The 17,978-nt window shown below is 35.4% G+C and overlaps 1 protein-coding gene across 1 annotated transcript in view; it reads left to right on the top strand.

Moving 5' to 3' along the window:
* The window catches only part of LAMA2 (laminin subunit alpha 2), a 516,774-nt gene that overhangs the window by 155,896 nt on the left and 342,900 nt on the right, over window positions 1-17,978 (top strand). The window contains exon 4 of the mRNA XM_045524726.2: window positions 3,046-3,288. Coding sequence (XP_045380682.1) covers window positions 3,046-3,288 — 243 coding nt within the window. The remainder of the gene's footprint in view (window positions 1-3,045; window positions 3,289-17,978) is intronic.

The raw sequence follows: 17,978 nt of genomic DNA, 5'->3' as shown, positions 1-17,978 counted from the left end.
AGAAGGAGTCTGTGTGGTTTCTAGTATAACTTCTTTTCATAGATTTCATCTATTATTCCAGAGCCAACACAGAAGCTCCTAAGTCATAAATCCATGTTGTAGCTCCAAGAGAATGTGGCCTTTTCCTATATACTTGCTTTCTGAGGTGTTTCTGCTTCTAAACAAAGTTCTTTTTCCATACATCAATATGTCTTTATTCTTCTTATTTGTGCCTATAATCTCTAATTATGCTTTGTTATTTGTCTTTTGGTTTTCTACTAAAAAAAGTATCTGTGCATTGTATTTTTCTGGGTGGAAATTTGCTGAAGTATTTATCTAGATGATTTTTTCCAAAGAACAAGCAGTATTTTTTATTCATTATCTCATTATCTCTTCCATGGTTTTAACTTTGGAAAAGAAACACTGGGAAACAGAGGGTAAAAGAGTTTAAGAAATTTATTCAGCTTATAGAGACATAATAGAACGAACATGCAAGCAATGTATGTCTTAGTTACTGCAAGTGACAAGATATGCTGGTTGGGATTTAAGCTCTAACAAACAGGAAAAATAAACAGTATAAAGCTAATAGCAGTAACATGGAAGCATGTTACAATAATTTTGGTTATTCAATTTATATAATAAATATTGAATGCACACTATTTCAAAAGAATTATAATCAGGAATGTAGCACCTGTGCTCTTTAGGTGCTCACAGTTTAGTTCTTCATAATTCTTTATTATTTTACAGGCTTTGTCATGAATAATTTAGGATTACCAGAAATTAGGACCATAGTGTTTCAGATTTTTAACAGAAATGAGTATCTCTCTGTGTTCTATCAGATTAATCAATAGGTATGTCCTTCAGTGAATTCCTTTGTAAAGAAGTTTCATGGGTATGAGTTATTGAACATGGAATGTCTAAGAATAATAATTCCTTGTAACACCTGAAAAATGCAGAAGTAGCAGATACTTTAGATTATGATTGATAGAGTATATTCCATCCAGTCTTACTCTTGTCCTTTCTTTGTTACTTATTTTTAATTTTTTTTCCTTATTTTAAAAATAATTTTATTAAAAACTAAGGCATTTATGTTCATGCAATTAATATAGCAGAATATTGGATGAAATATAAAAGCTCTTTTTCTCTCCTTGACTCCTTATTCCCAAACCCCAGAGGTAATGGCTTTGATATGTTCATATATTCCCTTCCCCAAAATAACTGTAAGTGTATTCCAGTATTTATATGCACATACATATGTATGTGTCTGTCTGATATTATACTTATTTGTATACCTTTGTAAATATAAACTCATAATATTTCCCACCTAGAGTGATAGTCAATAAATTAGAACAGTCAAAGCCCAGACTAATCAGAGGAGATGTCTTGGCTGTTCCTTGCTATCCCAAGGTTAATCATATGGTCTCAGGAGAGGGGAAGCATTTGGAAGGCTTGGGCAGCAGTAATTTACCAACAAGTACAGAAGTATTTCAGTATTTTAACTACCAGTATTTCCACAACTGTGCCTAAGGGGCAAATACCAGCCCAACTTTCAATCGTTTCTTGGTTCATGATTTTCCTCTCAGTGCACTCAGGTAGAAAGGCTAGTATTCTAGTAAAGATCTCAAAAGACCCACGTCAGAGCCATCTGTCTTACCTCTTGTAGAACAACTTTTCATATGTTTAAATTCAGTTCCTTAGAGTTTGCCATAGTCACCTTACCCATATTCCTGAAAATCTCACGTCAAAACTATGAAGCAAGTAAGGTTTATTTTCAGAACATTCCTTTCAAGCTTCTCTCTAAGCAGACCCACTGATTACATTTTAGTGGGTTTTTCCTCCAGTGACCCCAATCACTCAGAGCTTAAGCCTGTCAAGCTCCTTATATCTCACTGAATTTACTAAACAAGAACATATAATAGTCCTTTGTTATTAGTATATTTTTCATATATGCCATTTTACAGTATATTATCAACTCATAGATGGGGAGACTGTAATTTAAACTGACTTGTATGTATCTTTTTACTCAGGACATTGTCTATAAATGTCACTCAATAATGTTTGTGTGTTATTCTTTCAGACTTTTGGATTGAATTGGTAAAGACACACATATTCACCGTCACAGAGCATCCAGAATATTTATTTTTTACATCTTCAAATATTATTTGAAAGTAAAGAATTGCCATATTCTCAATTGTCACTCTGCAGACTTACAGTGACTTGAAGCCTTTCTTTATTTCCCTTTTTTTTAAACACATGTTTACCTCTTGTACAGAAGGTACATAAACCCTCTATTTAATGTGTTCCAGTTTCAGATAGTTGTCTGCATGTCCTAGAATTTCTTCATTATTTTCTACTTGGGGATGTAGAGGTAGACATTTATTGAGTATTTACAACCAAGTCCCTTGCTAGGTACTTTGCATACATTGTCTCATTTAATCTAAATTGCTCTCAGTAATGTACTTTGTATATTTATTATTGATCCTAATTTGCAGAGAAGAGATCTAGGAATTGACAAAGCAAAATAATCTGCCCTTGGTCACATAATAATAGGACCACAATTTGAATACAGGACCATGTCTCTAAAGTGCTATGCTGTTTTTGCTGTACCACAGTAACACCATCTACATGGTACTTGTCTGAGGACTAGGTGATAGAAGTGTTTCTAAACTATCAAGCACAATCACACATGGGGTTTCTAACGCATTTATTATACTCTCCAACAAAGTAAGGTGAGTACATTGGTATGTAATAAATGCTTTAAGTGGTTGTGATTACAATGGAACTTCAAAAATTAGATGAAATGATGTCAATGAGTTGTTAGAAAACTAAAATCCAATTTTAACCCATTTCTTTTAAAGCGTGGGTGTCAAAATGAAACATCTCGTTTTAGCAAAAAGTTATTAAATATGAATATGTAACAGTAAAATCAGTTCAGAGAGCATAATAGGGTTATCGAATAAAATCTGAAATAAAATATATTGTAGCCTTAGGCCTTATATTTGATATCTAATGGTGAGAATACTTTGGAATTCAGAGTTATGTGTTGTTGTTGTCACTCTTCCCCAGGTGTTCCAGATTGCATATGTGATTGTGAAAGCAGCTAACTCCCCTCGGCCTGGAAACTGGATTTTGGAACGCTCACTTGATGATGTTGATTACAAGCCCTGGCAGTATCATGCTGTGACGGACACAGAGTGCCTCACCCTTTACAATATTTATCCCCGCACTGGACCACCATCATATGCCAAAGACGATGAGGTCATCTGCACTTCATTTTATTCCAAGATACACCCCTTAGAAAATGGAGAGGTAAGATGAGAAAACTCACCATAAGTACATTTAAGATGGCAAAATGGGCCTGTCAGAAAGACTTGAATATGTCAGTAATTAATGTCAGGGGGATTTTAAAGTAGGATTTAGCAGAAGTACATTTAAATGAGTTATTAAATAAAAACAAAAAAGCAAAGGTGATTAGAATTTTAACTATCTTCATCTAGTGTGTATTTCCCATTGCCAAGAAAGATCAGAGAAGAGGAAACGGGTTTAAGTTGGAAAGTCAGTGATTAATTTTACATATAAAGAGACTTTTCTGGCAATGAGGTTTGCTAATTATTGGAGAAGGACTGAGACCTTAAAAGAAGCTTTAGATCTGTGTGTACTCTGGTCTGGAAAGGAGGACAGAAGAGGTAAATTTGGGAAGAAATATAATTTCCAGGAAGGACCTAAATAGAAGGGAATTTTGTCAGTCTTTGTATGCTTTTCTACTGTCACCACAGAGGGCTTCAGTGGGGTTTCTTTCCTTTGTTCAGGCTTTGCTTATTATATATGCTTAATTCAAAAGTGTTCAACTTTCTGCAGCATCTTTTAACCTGTGGTTCAAATTTTAGATTCAGTCATTGCTTTTTGGCCACAGATTCAAACCATGACTTCACCTTTATCAGCTGTGTGATCTTGAGTCAGTGGCTTAGATTCTCTATGCCTCAGTTGCATCTCCCATAAATTGGAAATAATAACAATAGTTCTTCTTTCTTATGATTGTCAAGAAGATTAAATTATTTATTATGTTTAAAGCATTAGAACAGTGCTGACATATATACTTTTGCTCTGTAAGCATTATGTAACTATTTTGTTGTTGCTGTTGTAGTGATAATAATAACTATTGAGACTGTTGGTTGTAGTGGTGGTAGCAATAGTAGTAGTAGTATTGTAGTCTCCTCCCAAATACCCAAACCTTGATTTACTGACTCTCTTGGATTCTCTACTTATATTTTCCTAATCAGTCTCATTTTGTCCTGCCTGCTTATATGCATCTTTATTTTTACTCATGTCTGATATTTTCTCTTCACTAGTTCATACACCTGAAGCTAGTATCATTTTTTATATATACATTTTCAGAAAACCCATACTCATACTCTGTCATGGCCACCTCAGCCAATGTGGGGTTATCTCTTTAAACACTTCTGAGGGGAAGTTAGATTTTTGACATAAATCTGTCACACTCTCTTTTGGCATTATTACTCTATAACTGTACACTAGTGCCTCACTTTATTTCAGTTTCATGTTCAAAAATACCAGTTTTGGGTGAAAAAAAATCCAAATGGTGCTCTCAGCAGAGATCTCAATCTGCCAAATGACAAGGAGTCAAAAGCAGTGAGTCAAACAGCTGTTCAACCTGCTCTGTGCCCAGAAGCATCCAATTCCTGGCCAGATTGGCCAGAAGATATGGGAGTAGGGAAGGAGTGAAGAGAGAATATATCTGAGTTGAATTTGTATTATTTTTCTCCTGGATCCAGTATTTATCCAGAACTAATAATTTTCTAATATTTATAAAGCTATATTTTACCTTTAAAAAATGGTCCAATTCAGAAATTTGTGGAACAATATAAAATGTACCCAGATAGATATGTAAAATACAAGTTACATGCATATCCCCAACGCATGCTCTTCCTGCATCAGTGGTGGTTCTCCATCCTTTAGACCCTGCCAACTTGACAACATGGAACAGATAGATTGTGTTTGTTTACCTGCATGTATTGTTTTAGACATTCACTAAAACTAATCATTGATGATGACTTTTAAGAAGTTTATTCAGCTCTCTCTGTGACATTTTTTTTTTGTTTTTTTGTTTTTAGTCTATTTCTCTGTCATTGGAAAGTGGATAAGGTGAGGAACAAACAGAAAGTAATTTAAAATATTTGAAGTAGAATGATAATATATAAGAATATGAATTAAATTTAGACCTCTCCTAGAATATCTGCTTCATTTTATATCTTACTCTGTGAAACATGTTACTTTTTGAAATGAACAGGTCCTGAGAAGGTAGGTGATATTCTTCCAAGACTCCCAGATCAACTGGTAACAAGGCTGAGATAAGAATCCAGGTCCCCTGACTCCTAGGTTGTCTCTTTCATATTCTAGTAAAGACCCAGAAGTTGATATTTTTAAAAAGTTGATAATTTTTAAACTCAAGAATGGTTACAGGAGACATAGATATACTTCTGTTATAAGTAGAAAGATTCCTAATTCTGAAATATTATGATATAGAAGAATGTACCTGGGATTAGACGACTGGGCTCTGATTCTGACTCTAGTTTTTCTGAGACTTAGGCAGGCCACTTAATCTCTGAGATTGAATTTATTTAATACATAAATTAGTTTAATATATAAATTGCCCTTAAGCCATCTTTCAGTTCTATAGTAATACAATTTTGGATGTCACCTACAGTATAATATGTGGGACTATTTTAAATTTTTTGGATGCTTTTCTCCAGTATTTTCCAGAAAAGTGACTATGAGATAAATCTCACTGTCACTAACTTTTAGTTTCAAAATGATTCACTTTTAAATACCATCTGAAATTTAATTAGGTGCTTATGTTCAAATCTTTCCAGAGAAGTGACAGTCAAGTAAGAAAAACAAACATATAAACCAGTAAGTGCAAAATGATAGTATAAATACCAGAACAGAAGTGTGTGCAGAGAGTGGTAAAGTCCCCCTGGATGAGCCAAAGAAGCCCCATTGAGAAGATGAGTTCTCAGAGTACAGGGAAACAGAAACAAAAGTTTCTTAGTATCTCAAAAGTTTCAAAGACAATATGCAAATCTGCCAGTTTGCCCTGTGAGTTAAACTAGGCATGTAACAGAATTCACTTCCACTGTTGAAGGATATTTTTATTGAGTATGGAATTGTAGGTTTGTCATTTTTTTTCTTTTGGCACATTTTATTGTCCTCTGGTTTCCATTGTTTATGTAGAAAAGGTAACTACTTAATAATTGTCCTTTGTAGTGTCTTTTCTTTTATTTCTTTAAAGCATTTAATCTTTTTTTTCCAGGAGTTTTACTATAATGCTCCAGATCTGCACTTCCAAATACAATCTTCATTAGAATTATGTGGTTACTTAATTTAAATTTCAGTTAATTCAAATTAAATGAAAATTCAGTTTCTAAGTTACATAGCCACACAAGTGCTCAGTAGCCACATGTGACTAGCAGCTACCACATTGGATTTCATAGAATGAAACATTTCTATCATTGTGCAAAGTTCTATTGGTCAGTGATGACATATATGATAGCTTTTTATTTTATGGGTTGGGATTTATTTAGTTGATATATCTGCAGAGTGATGTCTTTTATCAGCTCAAGAAATAATTCAGGCATTGACTTTCCAGATATTGCCCTTTCACCATTATCTTTCCTCTAGAAATACAATTTAAAATAATTTAGAACTTCGCACTGTGTACAGTATGTATCTTATACTCTCTTTTGTTTATACTCATTCTTTTGTTTATACTCGTGGCTTTCTGTTCGTCATTGTAGATATTTTCTTCTGGCTTACTTTCAGTTCATGATGTCTTTCTTTAGCTATATAAAATCTACTATTGAAACCACTCATAGGATTTTTAATTTCATTTATTATATTTTTCAGTTCTAGAATTCCTTTTTGGTTCATTTAAGATAGTTTAGTATCTAGTTTTATATTGAAATTTTATACATCTATTGAATTTTTAATAATAAAACTTATATTCAAATTTTTAATATTCTATTTTTATGTCCTTGAACATAAAGTAACAATTATTTAGGAGTTCTTATTTTATAATTCTAATATCTGGCCTTTGTGAACACTTAAATGACGCAAAGCTGTGCTGCACTCCCATGACAGCTGCTTTGATTCTAGTTTATCCTCATCCTAGGCTTCCTGTCTTTGGAGTCTAAACCAAAGTGTGTAGAATTTACCCAAGTCTCACCCATGCAAGTCCTGGAATCCAGCTTTTGTCCTCCTAGTAATACAGCTAGGCTTTCCAAAGCACTGCTCAGTCTCTTGGCCATGTCTTCTGAACAGGGAGATGCCCACAGGCAAAGGATGTCACAATATGCTAATTACCTCTATAGACATCTTTCTTCTCTTGATATTGAAAAGTTGGTTCTCCATCTCCTTTATAGCTGTCAGATAGCTTTACATAAATGTTTTTTATATGTTTTGTCCAGTTGGTCTAGTTGTTACCATTAAAAGTGTTGGTGCTAATTTTATAATTTACTATACACAGAAATATAGTCTCATATATGTTTAAAATCTTTTTTATTTTAGAATCATTTTAACTTTATATGAACATAAGAAGAAGAGAATCCCCATGTCCCTTTTACCTGGCCCCCAGTAAGGATAATATCTTACATAACCACCATTTATTTTGTCAAACTGAGAAATTAACACTGATACTCTATTACTTAATCCATAGATTTATTCAGATTTCCTTCATGTTATCATTAATGCCCTTTTTTACTCTTCTGGGATACAATATGAGATACTACATTGCATTTATTGCATCATTGTGTCTCCTTAGTCTCCTCTAATCCATGACAGCTTCTTAATGTTCCCTTGTTTTTCTTGACCTTGATCGCTTTTAAGAGAACTAGTCAGGTTTTTTTTGTAGCATATTACTCATTTTGAGTTTGCCTGTTGTTTTTCATGATTAGACTGGGCTTCTGGGTTTTGGGGAAGAATACCATAGAGGTGAAACAACTTTCTCATTGCATCACTCATATTTATTTTTATTTGCACATGCCCTCATGCCCTGTCTATTTCCTTTTTATTGATTTATAAGTCTTACTGTCTTCTATTAGCTAGGGTTTATTTTAGACAACAGTGTCTAAATATACCCCATGATTTAAAATGTACATTTTTGACTAAGCACTGAATGATCCTTTGCTTCCAAATCTTCACATACCCTTTAAATATAAATTTAAGTCAGAGAACAAAGGAAATAAGAGCAGAGTATTTTTAAGACTCGTCTGTGAAACAAAGTATTATGAAATAAACATGCCTCAATTATGACCCACTAATTAAGCAATCATGTTTATGTTACAGGTATAGGACATTAATAGACAATAATCTTCTGCGATTAACATCAAATCAGTTGAGTCCAAGGTTTATTACATTGTCACATGTCTATAGAATTTTGGAGACATGTGCCAAAACTTTTAGAACATTCCAAAATATCATATTCAGTTGAAAATTGTATCATTTTTGAGTCTGAAAGATTCCTCAAGTAAATTCATTATCCTTATCCCTTATTCCTTATTAAAGGATATCCCAGCCCCAGACTTCAGCGTTTATGTTCAAACTTCAATACTGCCCTCTGTCCATATTAGCAATGAAGACCATTTAAGCTTTTCCTTCTGACCTCTTGAATCTTAACAGCATCATCTCTGCTTATTTTTTATTTTTAGTTTTATTTGTTGCTCCAACCACCCCCACTCTTTTGCCTCCACCCTCTGGCTTGATCCATTTTCTACCTTCCACCCCACATTGCTGTCAAGAGATCCACAAATCTTAATCATGTGGATTCACTGGAAAAGTAGCATAGGACACACACCCAGTCCCCTAGATAACTAGGTTCAACCACTTCCAAGAAAGAGAGTGGTCCTGCAGCTAGCATCCTGGACTTGCACCCAAAGGGAGAAGAGAAATTCACTGAGCTATGAGATAAATCACATCTCGGGGCCTAGTTGAAGAAAAATAATAGAGGACAATGGAGGGGTAACAGTATAACTCAATATGTTGTTATGCAGGCCGTAAACAAAAGGAGATGTTGAACAAAAACCTTCTTACAGTTCTATTTTAGAAAGGCAATTTTGTGTCTCAGTACCAAGAGAAGGCTCAGCAGGAACCTTGCTTTGAGAGAATGATCCTGAGCTCCAGAGTAGGAGTTCTAGGGTGTGAAGTAACAGACAGCAGGAAGCCTCCATTACTTCAAGGCCAGTCAAAGAAAAAAGCTTGGTGGGTACAGCTGTGCAGACCTACCTCTCCAGCAGTGCCACAGGGAGCCAGCTCCATCTAGAGCTACTGTCTGCTCAAGTGCTGCCTCTGCTGAAAACACTTGCCCCAAAATGCTATTGAAAACTGCTAACAAGAACCACCACTTGTAGGCACCACTGAGAACCATGACTGTAGCAGTGTTTCCTCCCAAACTTGGCTTTACTTGGAAATCACGTTTGAAAGACAGCTATTTCTGGGACCAGGGTTATTAATTCAATAGATTTGGAAACGGCTCAGGAAGCTCTATGTATATGTCAAACAAGTACTCCTGGTGACTTTGATGCCCTCCTCTTGGCTCATTGTTCAGATATTTTCCAGCTTTTTCAAACCCTGGAGAAGAACCAATTATTAGTTATTTAGGAAAGAGTATCAGACACTCTGACTCCTTCTAACTGAAGAAAGAGACTAATATTTTTCTGTCAGGACTGAATCTGTGTGTGAGTTTGAGTTGAGTAAATAAACTTTGAGCTATAAGTAAGTTATAGATGGTTGAAGGAGCAGCTGAGAGAATGGAATCACATTAGTAATACTGACAAGAATGAGGCTGTATAGATGGCACTGCTTTAGGGTTCCTAGAATTTAAATTGCAGTAAATGTGTTTCTGTTATTTGAGATTCTTCCCTTTCTGTGACTGGGATTATTCCTTTTAATTTCCTTGGATTGTCACTTGACTGCTAACTAAATATATTCATGGTTACCATAGTAATTTTTGCTTCAGTTTCCTCATACAGAGATCTTTAAGTTATATACATATGCTTTCCTTTCCTCCTTACCAAAGCCTTCCTCTCTCCTGGACTGCAACTCAATTGGAACTTAGATTCACTTTGATTCTGCTTTTGAAACATGGCAGGCTTGTATAAAATTCTCTGGAGAAACCATCACTAATTCTTGAAGACACCTTTTTTTCTGTAAACTGTGTGCAGAGCTTTGATATTATTTTGATTTCCTATGTGACAGAATTTTATATATACAGGCAGAATATTTTTCTCCTTCTTTTCATCACCTGACATTATGATGATCCTTAGAATTGCAAATACTGGAGAATGAAGAAACAAACCCAACACTGTATTAAAAAAAAAAAACCTATTTCTGAGATCCTTCTTTGATGTGATATTGTTAGGGGTATAGCATGATTGTATATGTGAGTTTGTGTGGAAATGCAGGAATGGAAATGAGGAACCAGCCTTTCTCAATTACCCTTGGAGTTGCTCCCTTATGGAGAAGCGGTAGGGTGTCACTAATTTGTATAGGTTATGAAGAGAGATTTAGGGAAATAATTATTTGGGGTTTCAGACTTCCTTCCTCTAAAAATAATTCTTGCATTGACCAATATGGGGCCAGTTAGGACCTGGAGCAACAACGTCAAAGTGCCTCATTACAGAGGTTTACAGGGCTCCCTCCAGAAAAAAACCCCAGCGTGTTTCAACTCTAGTTGAAATATTTTAGAATTATATGCGCATAAAATCCATAATTCGTTTAAAGTATTTGTATTATATTTAAAAACATGCCTTTGAAATAAACTAAAAATAAAATTAAGAAGATTGTATTCCTCCTTTCTGTTGGTCAGTTTATAGACTCCTCCCAAGAATATGGTGTCTAGAAAATATCAATAAATCCTTGTTAAAGTAATGCAGTGTTGTTGAAAAATCGTGACATCTAGAGAAACCGAATAGGAATGGAATCTTGAGGAGATAACACCAATTTTTAAGAACTGTTTATCTCAGTGTTGTAGTATAGGATCTTCTAGGATTTACTAAAATGGAACAGAAGAATAAACTTCTGTTGAGCTGGGTAAGGAAGTGTAGGGCTGTGGTAAAGGCACAAAGACACAGCTTACTGTCTTTTAGGGTGTTCACTAGGTACAATTCTCAGATATAGCCTTGCCACAAATTAACCATGGGGCTTGGACAAATAAGTCAGCAATCTACTGCAGGCGTTGGCCAGTTCACATGACTATAATAAAGATCAAATTAAGTCATTTGTGGAAATGCCTCCTTGTAACCTGTATAATGGGGATAGTAAATACCCTAGTTCAGTAGCTAACGTTGGCTTAAGCCTACCTCTGATTGTGAGATGACTGGTCGGTGCTAACATCGCTATTATATAAGGAAATCTGCAAAGGATGAAATAAGATTTAATATTGTATATACAGTCTTTACCTTGTACATCCAATAACACTTTTCTTCTACATAAATATTACAGAGACTAGTGCACAAGCTTTGTTATGCTAACACCTTGTGGAAAAATTTCAAGAAAGCTGGGTAAACTGAGTTCCATTTGTTATACTCATACTCATTGCAACTTGTTACAGAAAAAACCTATGTTAAAGTTCTCTGAACTGGGAATTATAAAGTGTTGTCAGTATTTTGAGTCCCAGTTCTAAAGCATATTGATATTACAAAATTATGAAGCAGGAGTAGTATTTGTTGTGTAAAGAAAGAGAGGGAAAAATAACTGTTATGTGCATTGGACATCATTTGGCTTTAAAATCAAGCCTGAAATCCTGAGCAAACAGTCAGTCCATGATGGAATGGCAGGTCATACTAGAACTAATGGTCTCATCATTTTTTTTTTTTTGCATTACCAAAGCAGGGACTAGGTCTTTCAGTTGAAGTCTAAATCCCATGGGAAAGAAGAGGATTCATGAGTACTATTGTTATTGTTACTGATAATGTTGGCAATGACTATTTCGGGTATGGTGCTTCATGGATTACAAAGCAGTTGTCACTCACACCCTCTTCCATCTGATCTTTACCAAAGCCTTGGAGACACTTGAAAACAAAATATTTATTATTCTTCTTTTTATTGATGGAGGTTAAATAACTTGTTTGGCGCGATCACAAGGGCTGTGTGACACTGTATAATATTTAAGTGCCACCCACCACCTCTACTGGGAAAAACCTAAGGGCATGTCAGTTAACCAATCTCACACAGGAAAGATAATGTACTATTATTTTTATTACTGAAGTATACTTGAAAAATACAACAAAGGATCTTAGGATCTTGAAACTATTAAAATAAGCCTCTGAAGCTTAGAGAAACTATTTCAATACTAGAGCTATTGTCAAAAATCCTTGAGACAAGTAACCCAGGAGTGGAATAGTTATGATTACACTCTACGAGCAAACTTAAAAGGGTATAAGTAGCTGCTTTACCACAGCCCTTGCTGTGAAATGAAAACTGGAGAAAAATCTACTGCAAAGCATTCTAGCCTGAGGATGTGTACGATTTTGCACCGTGGCCGACAGACTGCAGCCAAATATTTTCATTGGAAATAATGTGATGAGTGACTGTTGAATTCTGCTACCTGGGAATCACATAAGACATACAATTTAAATTCTAATCATGGGTAGCAAAACTCCTATGATACTCATTTTGCAAAGGAGAATGGCAACCCTGGCAAGATTACAAGTTAGAAAATTATATTCCCCTTGTGTAAATTTGTTCTTCAGCTTCATTCAGTAATAAGAATTATTTATTTTCTTATTCAAAAGATAAGTGCCTTCTAAAACCAAGCTTACTATTAGGTTGAGCCACATGAAATTGCCAATATTTGACTATTTTTAGACAATAAATATGCAGTTTCACATGGTTTAAACTAATATATGCCAAAGCATGAATAGAAATATTTGCAGAAATTTAAATTGTCCTCAGCATAACCTCACTTGTACACATATTTTTTAGCAAAAGCATTGAAAGGAAATCAAGTCCCTTCACTGAAACAATAATTTACAAGTATAATAATTTAAACTAGTTATTTTGTGAAGGGTTTTCTTTACTAGGTTAGTAATATGGTGAATATAAAGCTAAAATGAGTCGTACTGTATCTGTTTCTTAATTTTTGGTGGTGGGGGGAATATAAATAGAACTTTCATATGAATAATCAGGCATTACATCAGGTGTAGTGGGGAACCACGTGGGAGTTGAAGGTTTATCCATTAACTAGGAGTAAGTTTGGGAACTGAGTAGTTTTGGCTCATAGAACGTAAACCATGAATTTGTGTATCTGTGTTTCTACACTAACACATTCCAGTGCCCTTAAACGTACAGCATAATTGTGTGACTAGACATTAGTTGTATCAGGAATGACAGCTGCCACCTTCTCAGAGGCATTTCAATTATTTTTAAACGTGGCATCCATCTTATGGCAGTTATCCACTGTTCGCTTCAGTATGAATTATCTTATTGTAAGACTATTGGTGAAAATTCTTGAAGATTTTATTAAGGGGAAAACCCTTTATTGTTTTGGAAGGGAAAAAATCATAGTAGTGATTTAATTTTACTTTCTTTCTTATCTACTTTGTTCATTTTATCAGTGGATGAAAAACATTTTGCTCTTCCTTCTTATAATTCATTATGTTGCATCCTTTTATCTCCTAGCAAGATAAAATTTGGTGTTGAATTCACTGCAGTAGAGCAGCTCACACATTAATCACTACTAAGCAAATGTATGACCAAAAACAATAGGACATTAAAAATATAGCCAGGATACAGTTTCAGTTCAACCAGCAAGTGATTTGGTATTGTGAATAAATTTTATGGGTTTATATAGGCAGTGAGTAGTCCTCAACACTTAGCTATTTTTTTCCATTGACAAATACTGATCATCACCTATGTTGCAAATGCTCCCTTAGGTGCAGGGGATAAAAGACATTATATTTCAGAGGAGGTGGATAAGAAAAGAGATTCAGTAAATCAGAGAAAATGTCTTGGAGTCTTGGACAAGGTGGTAAAGGTATGCCTAGCACAGAAAAGTCTTGGTTACAGAGGGAAGGGAGAGAGAGAGAGAGAGAGAGAGAGAGAGAGAGAGAGAGAGAGAGAGAGAGAGAGAGAGAGAATGGCAGTGATTTGTCTAGGGAACTGAATGGTGCCACCTAGAAAATGTGGGAAGGAGTGATGGGAGACAGGTTGTGCTCATAGCAGTCGCTTTGACTCACCGTGACTATTTCAGCTACTGAATATCTGATTAAATTGAGTAGAGAGGCTGTCTGTACTGAGCTGTAAAACAGTTTCAGAATAAGAAAATTCAGTTTTAAACTTACACTCAGAAAAAAACCAAACACCTGCCTTGCAGAAATATATAGCAGAAACAGATTTTAAGGGAGCAGAATTCTTTCCCTGTACAATAATTATGGCTAAGTCCTTGTTAAAATAAAAAATAAGGATGTTTATCAGCCTAAAGAATGAAAGCATTTGGCTTTTTTGCTTTAGTTTATAAAATGTATCCTGTTTTGTAATTATTTTCCAATAAGGCTTATGCAGTGTGGGGTTCACTCTTTAGCTTGAGGGACCTACTACTGGAGTTTCAGTGTTTTACTCTTTCTTTTTTTGCTCTGATCAGTCTTTTCCATTGGGAGGTAACTTTTTAATAATTCCCAGAAACAAGCATGGAGTAATGTTTAACCTCTAAGTTACTGTCACAGGTGAAGCAGTCCAGTTGGTCAAATATGGATGTATTCATTGTCAGCAGGGCTCCATACTCAGGAAAGAATCCTCATTTTTCTGGAGACAATGGCCAGCTGAAAGCATCAGAGAACTGATAGAAAGAGAACTGATAGAACTGATAGTAGGGAGAAGAACCAAAAACAAAGGACTATATAATTGGCCCTCCATATCGATGGGTTCTGACTGTACTATGCCATTTTATATAAGGGACTTGGGCATCTGTGGATTTTGGTGTCCGCAGGGTAGGGGTCCTGGAGCCCATTTCCCGTGGATACCGAGGGACCACTGTGACCCATTTTGTCAGCACTTACATTGTGTTGTCTGGGTGCTATGACAGTCTCTACTAGTTAATTCCACTAGGTGTCTGATGTTTACAGAACTACTAACATGGCTTATGTTAAATATAGACAAACAAACTCACAAAAAACACCTCTCTGTGACCACATAGAGAGTATCTGAACTTGGACAGAGGATTGCAAATGGTGTTCTCAGGAGGCCAAACCATTAGAGTGGTAGCAGAATGAGGGGAAATGGTGTCCTGGGCATGTAGTGTGTTTATACCCATCTTCTTACCTGCAGAGCCACTCTGCTAAAATTTGCCAAGGCTCACTAGTGTCTTGGAGACATCCCAGAGAGGGGAACCCAGATATCATCACCTTCAGCCCTGCTCGGTTAAGGCCCTGCATTAGTACTGAGAGGAGAGATGGTTCAGGGCATTTTACTTCTATCACTGGAAAATAGCACAGTTGGTGCCTAACTTTCATTTCTGAAAATAGCACAGGTGATTTTTCAGCCAAATCCAGATTTTTATCAAAAGAGGAAACAAAGGCAGAATGTGGAGAGAAACTGATATCAGCTTAGAATATACTGAGATTTGTTTTAAAATATCAAAGTAACAGTATCTCCAGGCACTTTAGACTCCAAAATTGGGAGCAGGTGAAATAATGACAAATAGGATGTCCACACTTGAAAGAGAGGGGACTTGTAAAGCATAAGGTAAATGCAAATCAAGGTTGAAAAGATATAAAATAATTAGGTCCAGAGCAATCAGTAAAATACATGCCAAACCAAACAATACTTTGATATTCTGGTCTGGAATGAGGATTTGGGGTTATTTTGAAAAATAACGTCAGTACAGCTCTGTCCAGAACTCACAGCTGCAGAAACGGAAGTAAACAAGTCATCCTATTAGAAGACTGGAAGGTTAAAGAACAACCAAAGACTCAAAACTCAATGAAATTCTTATTAGTTCCCAGTGATACGGTTACCGCTCATACAGATCCCTAAAGGGAAACTACAAAAGGATGTTTCTAGAGATAGGAGTACAAATGCCATTTGCTCATTTGTTTGTTTTTAAATCAAATAACAAGAATGAAGATGAGGTAAAAGATGTTTTCTGTATTTGTTTTTAAAAAGTATCTGTATATTTTATGTGCCATCAATTAACAGAAAATCTTTCCCACTGTCTTTTCATAGATCATTAAGTGGTTGAAAGATGCTGCTGTTTTCTAGGCATTGCTAAAAGCTCTTGAGTTCCATGAGGGAGGGGAGTATGCCTTATTCTTTTTTTGCATTTTCTCACTCCACAGTTTACATCATGTACACATACATGTAAGATCTTCCATGCTGACAGCCAAATCAGATTATTCTTGCCTGGAAGTAGAAAGTGGGATTTAACTTACCGAGTTTGACTATCTTGACCAATGAACCAGGTAGCTTTCAAATTTGTGACAGCAATGTAGCACCTTAGAATTTTATAGTATTTGCATTTATGTGCTAGAGCTACATGAAACTCCCAGGAAAATCAAGAACAAAAAGATAATTATTCTGGACTCAAATTTAAACATCCACATAAGTATATTAATAGATAAAATATATTTGTATGACAAGTTTCATCTTGTGTATCTCATCTCTTGGGGGTACCTAAGAGACCTATGCTTTCTCAACCTGAAAAGAACACGTAAGAAAAATGCTACAGGGGACCGAGAGTGTTATCTTGAGGACTGTGCATTAATTACCCAAGTCAGAAAACACTTAACTTTGCAGCCCTGTTCCATCACTTATGAGAGTAATTTCTAAAAAGCAGAGAAATAACCAGTCTCTTGTAAATTTGCACAAAACCAAATTGGCGTCTCCACTTTGATTTCTCTTCTGAAATTAATTTCCACCTCGGTTTTCTTTTGCCTCTAGTGTTCTGGATGATCATTTTGTAGCATCTGGATAATTTTTTGTTAACATCTGGAATTGAGTTTTTTTTTTTTTTCCACTTGTCTGGTGTATATAGAATGCTCTGTAAGAAATATATTTTTCCAGCTGCTGTTTATTCATTTCAAAAAGACATGGTTAAGTGAGTGTAACAGCCTCTAAAATTCCCAAGGAAACACAAAGCATGTTTAATACAAAGCACTGCCAGTCGACTTTCTCTCCTACCAGCTTTTCCCATGGCAGAAATGGTTGGGATCCACGGAGAAGGAAGAGTTTTTGAATAGTAACAGGTGGTGTCCTTGAGCACACGGGCTTTAAAACCAGCCCTAGTTTGGAATCTTGGTCTAGCAGCCAAAAGCTGTGTAACCTTGGGCAACCGTTTGGAGTTCAGTTTCCTTATCTCAAAATGGAGAAGTATAAATACCTGTTTTCTAACATCGGTCATATTAAATGAGACGATTTAGGTAAATTATCTGGCTCAAGGTGGGGACTCAAAAGAGGCATTGTTATCATTAATTTTTGTGTATTACAGAATGCAGCTTAGACTTTCTTCTTTTTCTGACCTCCTAGGGCTTTTATTATATGATGAGCAGTTTGGCAATTTGTACAAGATTTTTGAGAGCTGTGATGGAATCTTTTCTCTTAAAGAGTTGCTCTTGGAGTAGAAAGAAAAGGAAAGAATCAAACTGGCTACAGACATTATTGAGGAAACCAGAGACCGCTTCCTTTCTAAGCTTCTGTAGCACAGGTCATGATGTGTGCTTGCAAAGTAACTTGAATTTTTAAGCAATGCTTTGAAATTCACATACCAAAACAAAATCTGTAAGTCCAAGCTATTGTGATAGGAGGTATAAAAGGATCCTATAGTCATTGTCATAAGTGAAATGTTGTTAAAAATGTTTTGGAACTCTTCTTGGAGTCTGTTGTTTTTATATTGATGACTTATTAACCACTTTTGACTCTAAATGACTTTTATTCACCCTGCCCCAGAAATATTCATCTTCAAAGATAAAGTTTTATAATACTGAATTAGTCAA

The sequence above is a fragment of the Camelus bactrianus genome, chromosome 8 (genome assembly GCF_048773025.1).
Source record: "Camelus bactrianus isolate YW-2024 breed Bactrian camel chromosome 8, ASM4877302v1, whole genome shotgun sequence".
NCBI classification, from domain to species: domain Eukaryota; kingdom Metazoa; phylum Chordata; class Mammalia; order Artiodactyla; family Camelidae; genus Camelus; species Camelus bactrianus.
Note: the sequence above shows the minus strand (reverse complement) of the source record. Positions and strands in the feature narration are given on the sequence as shown.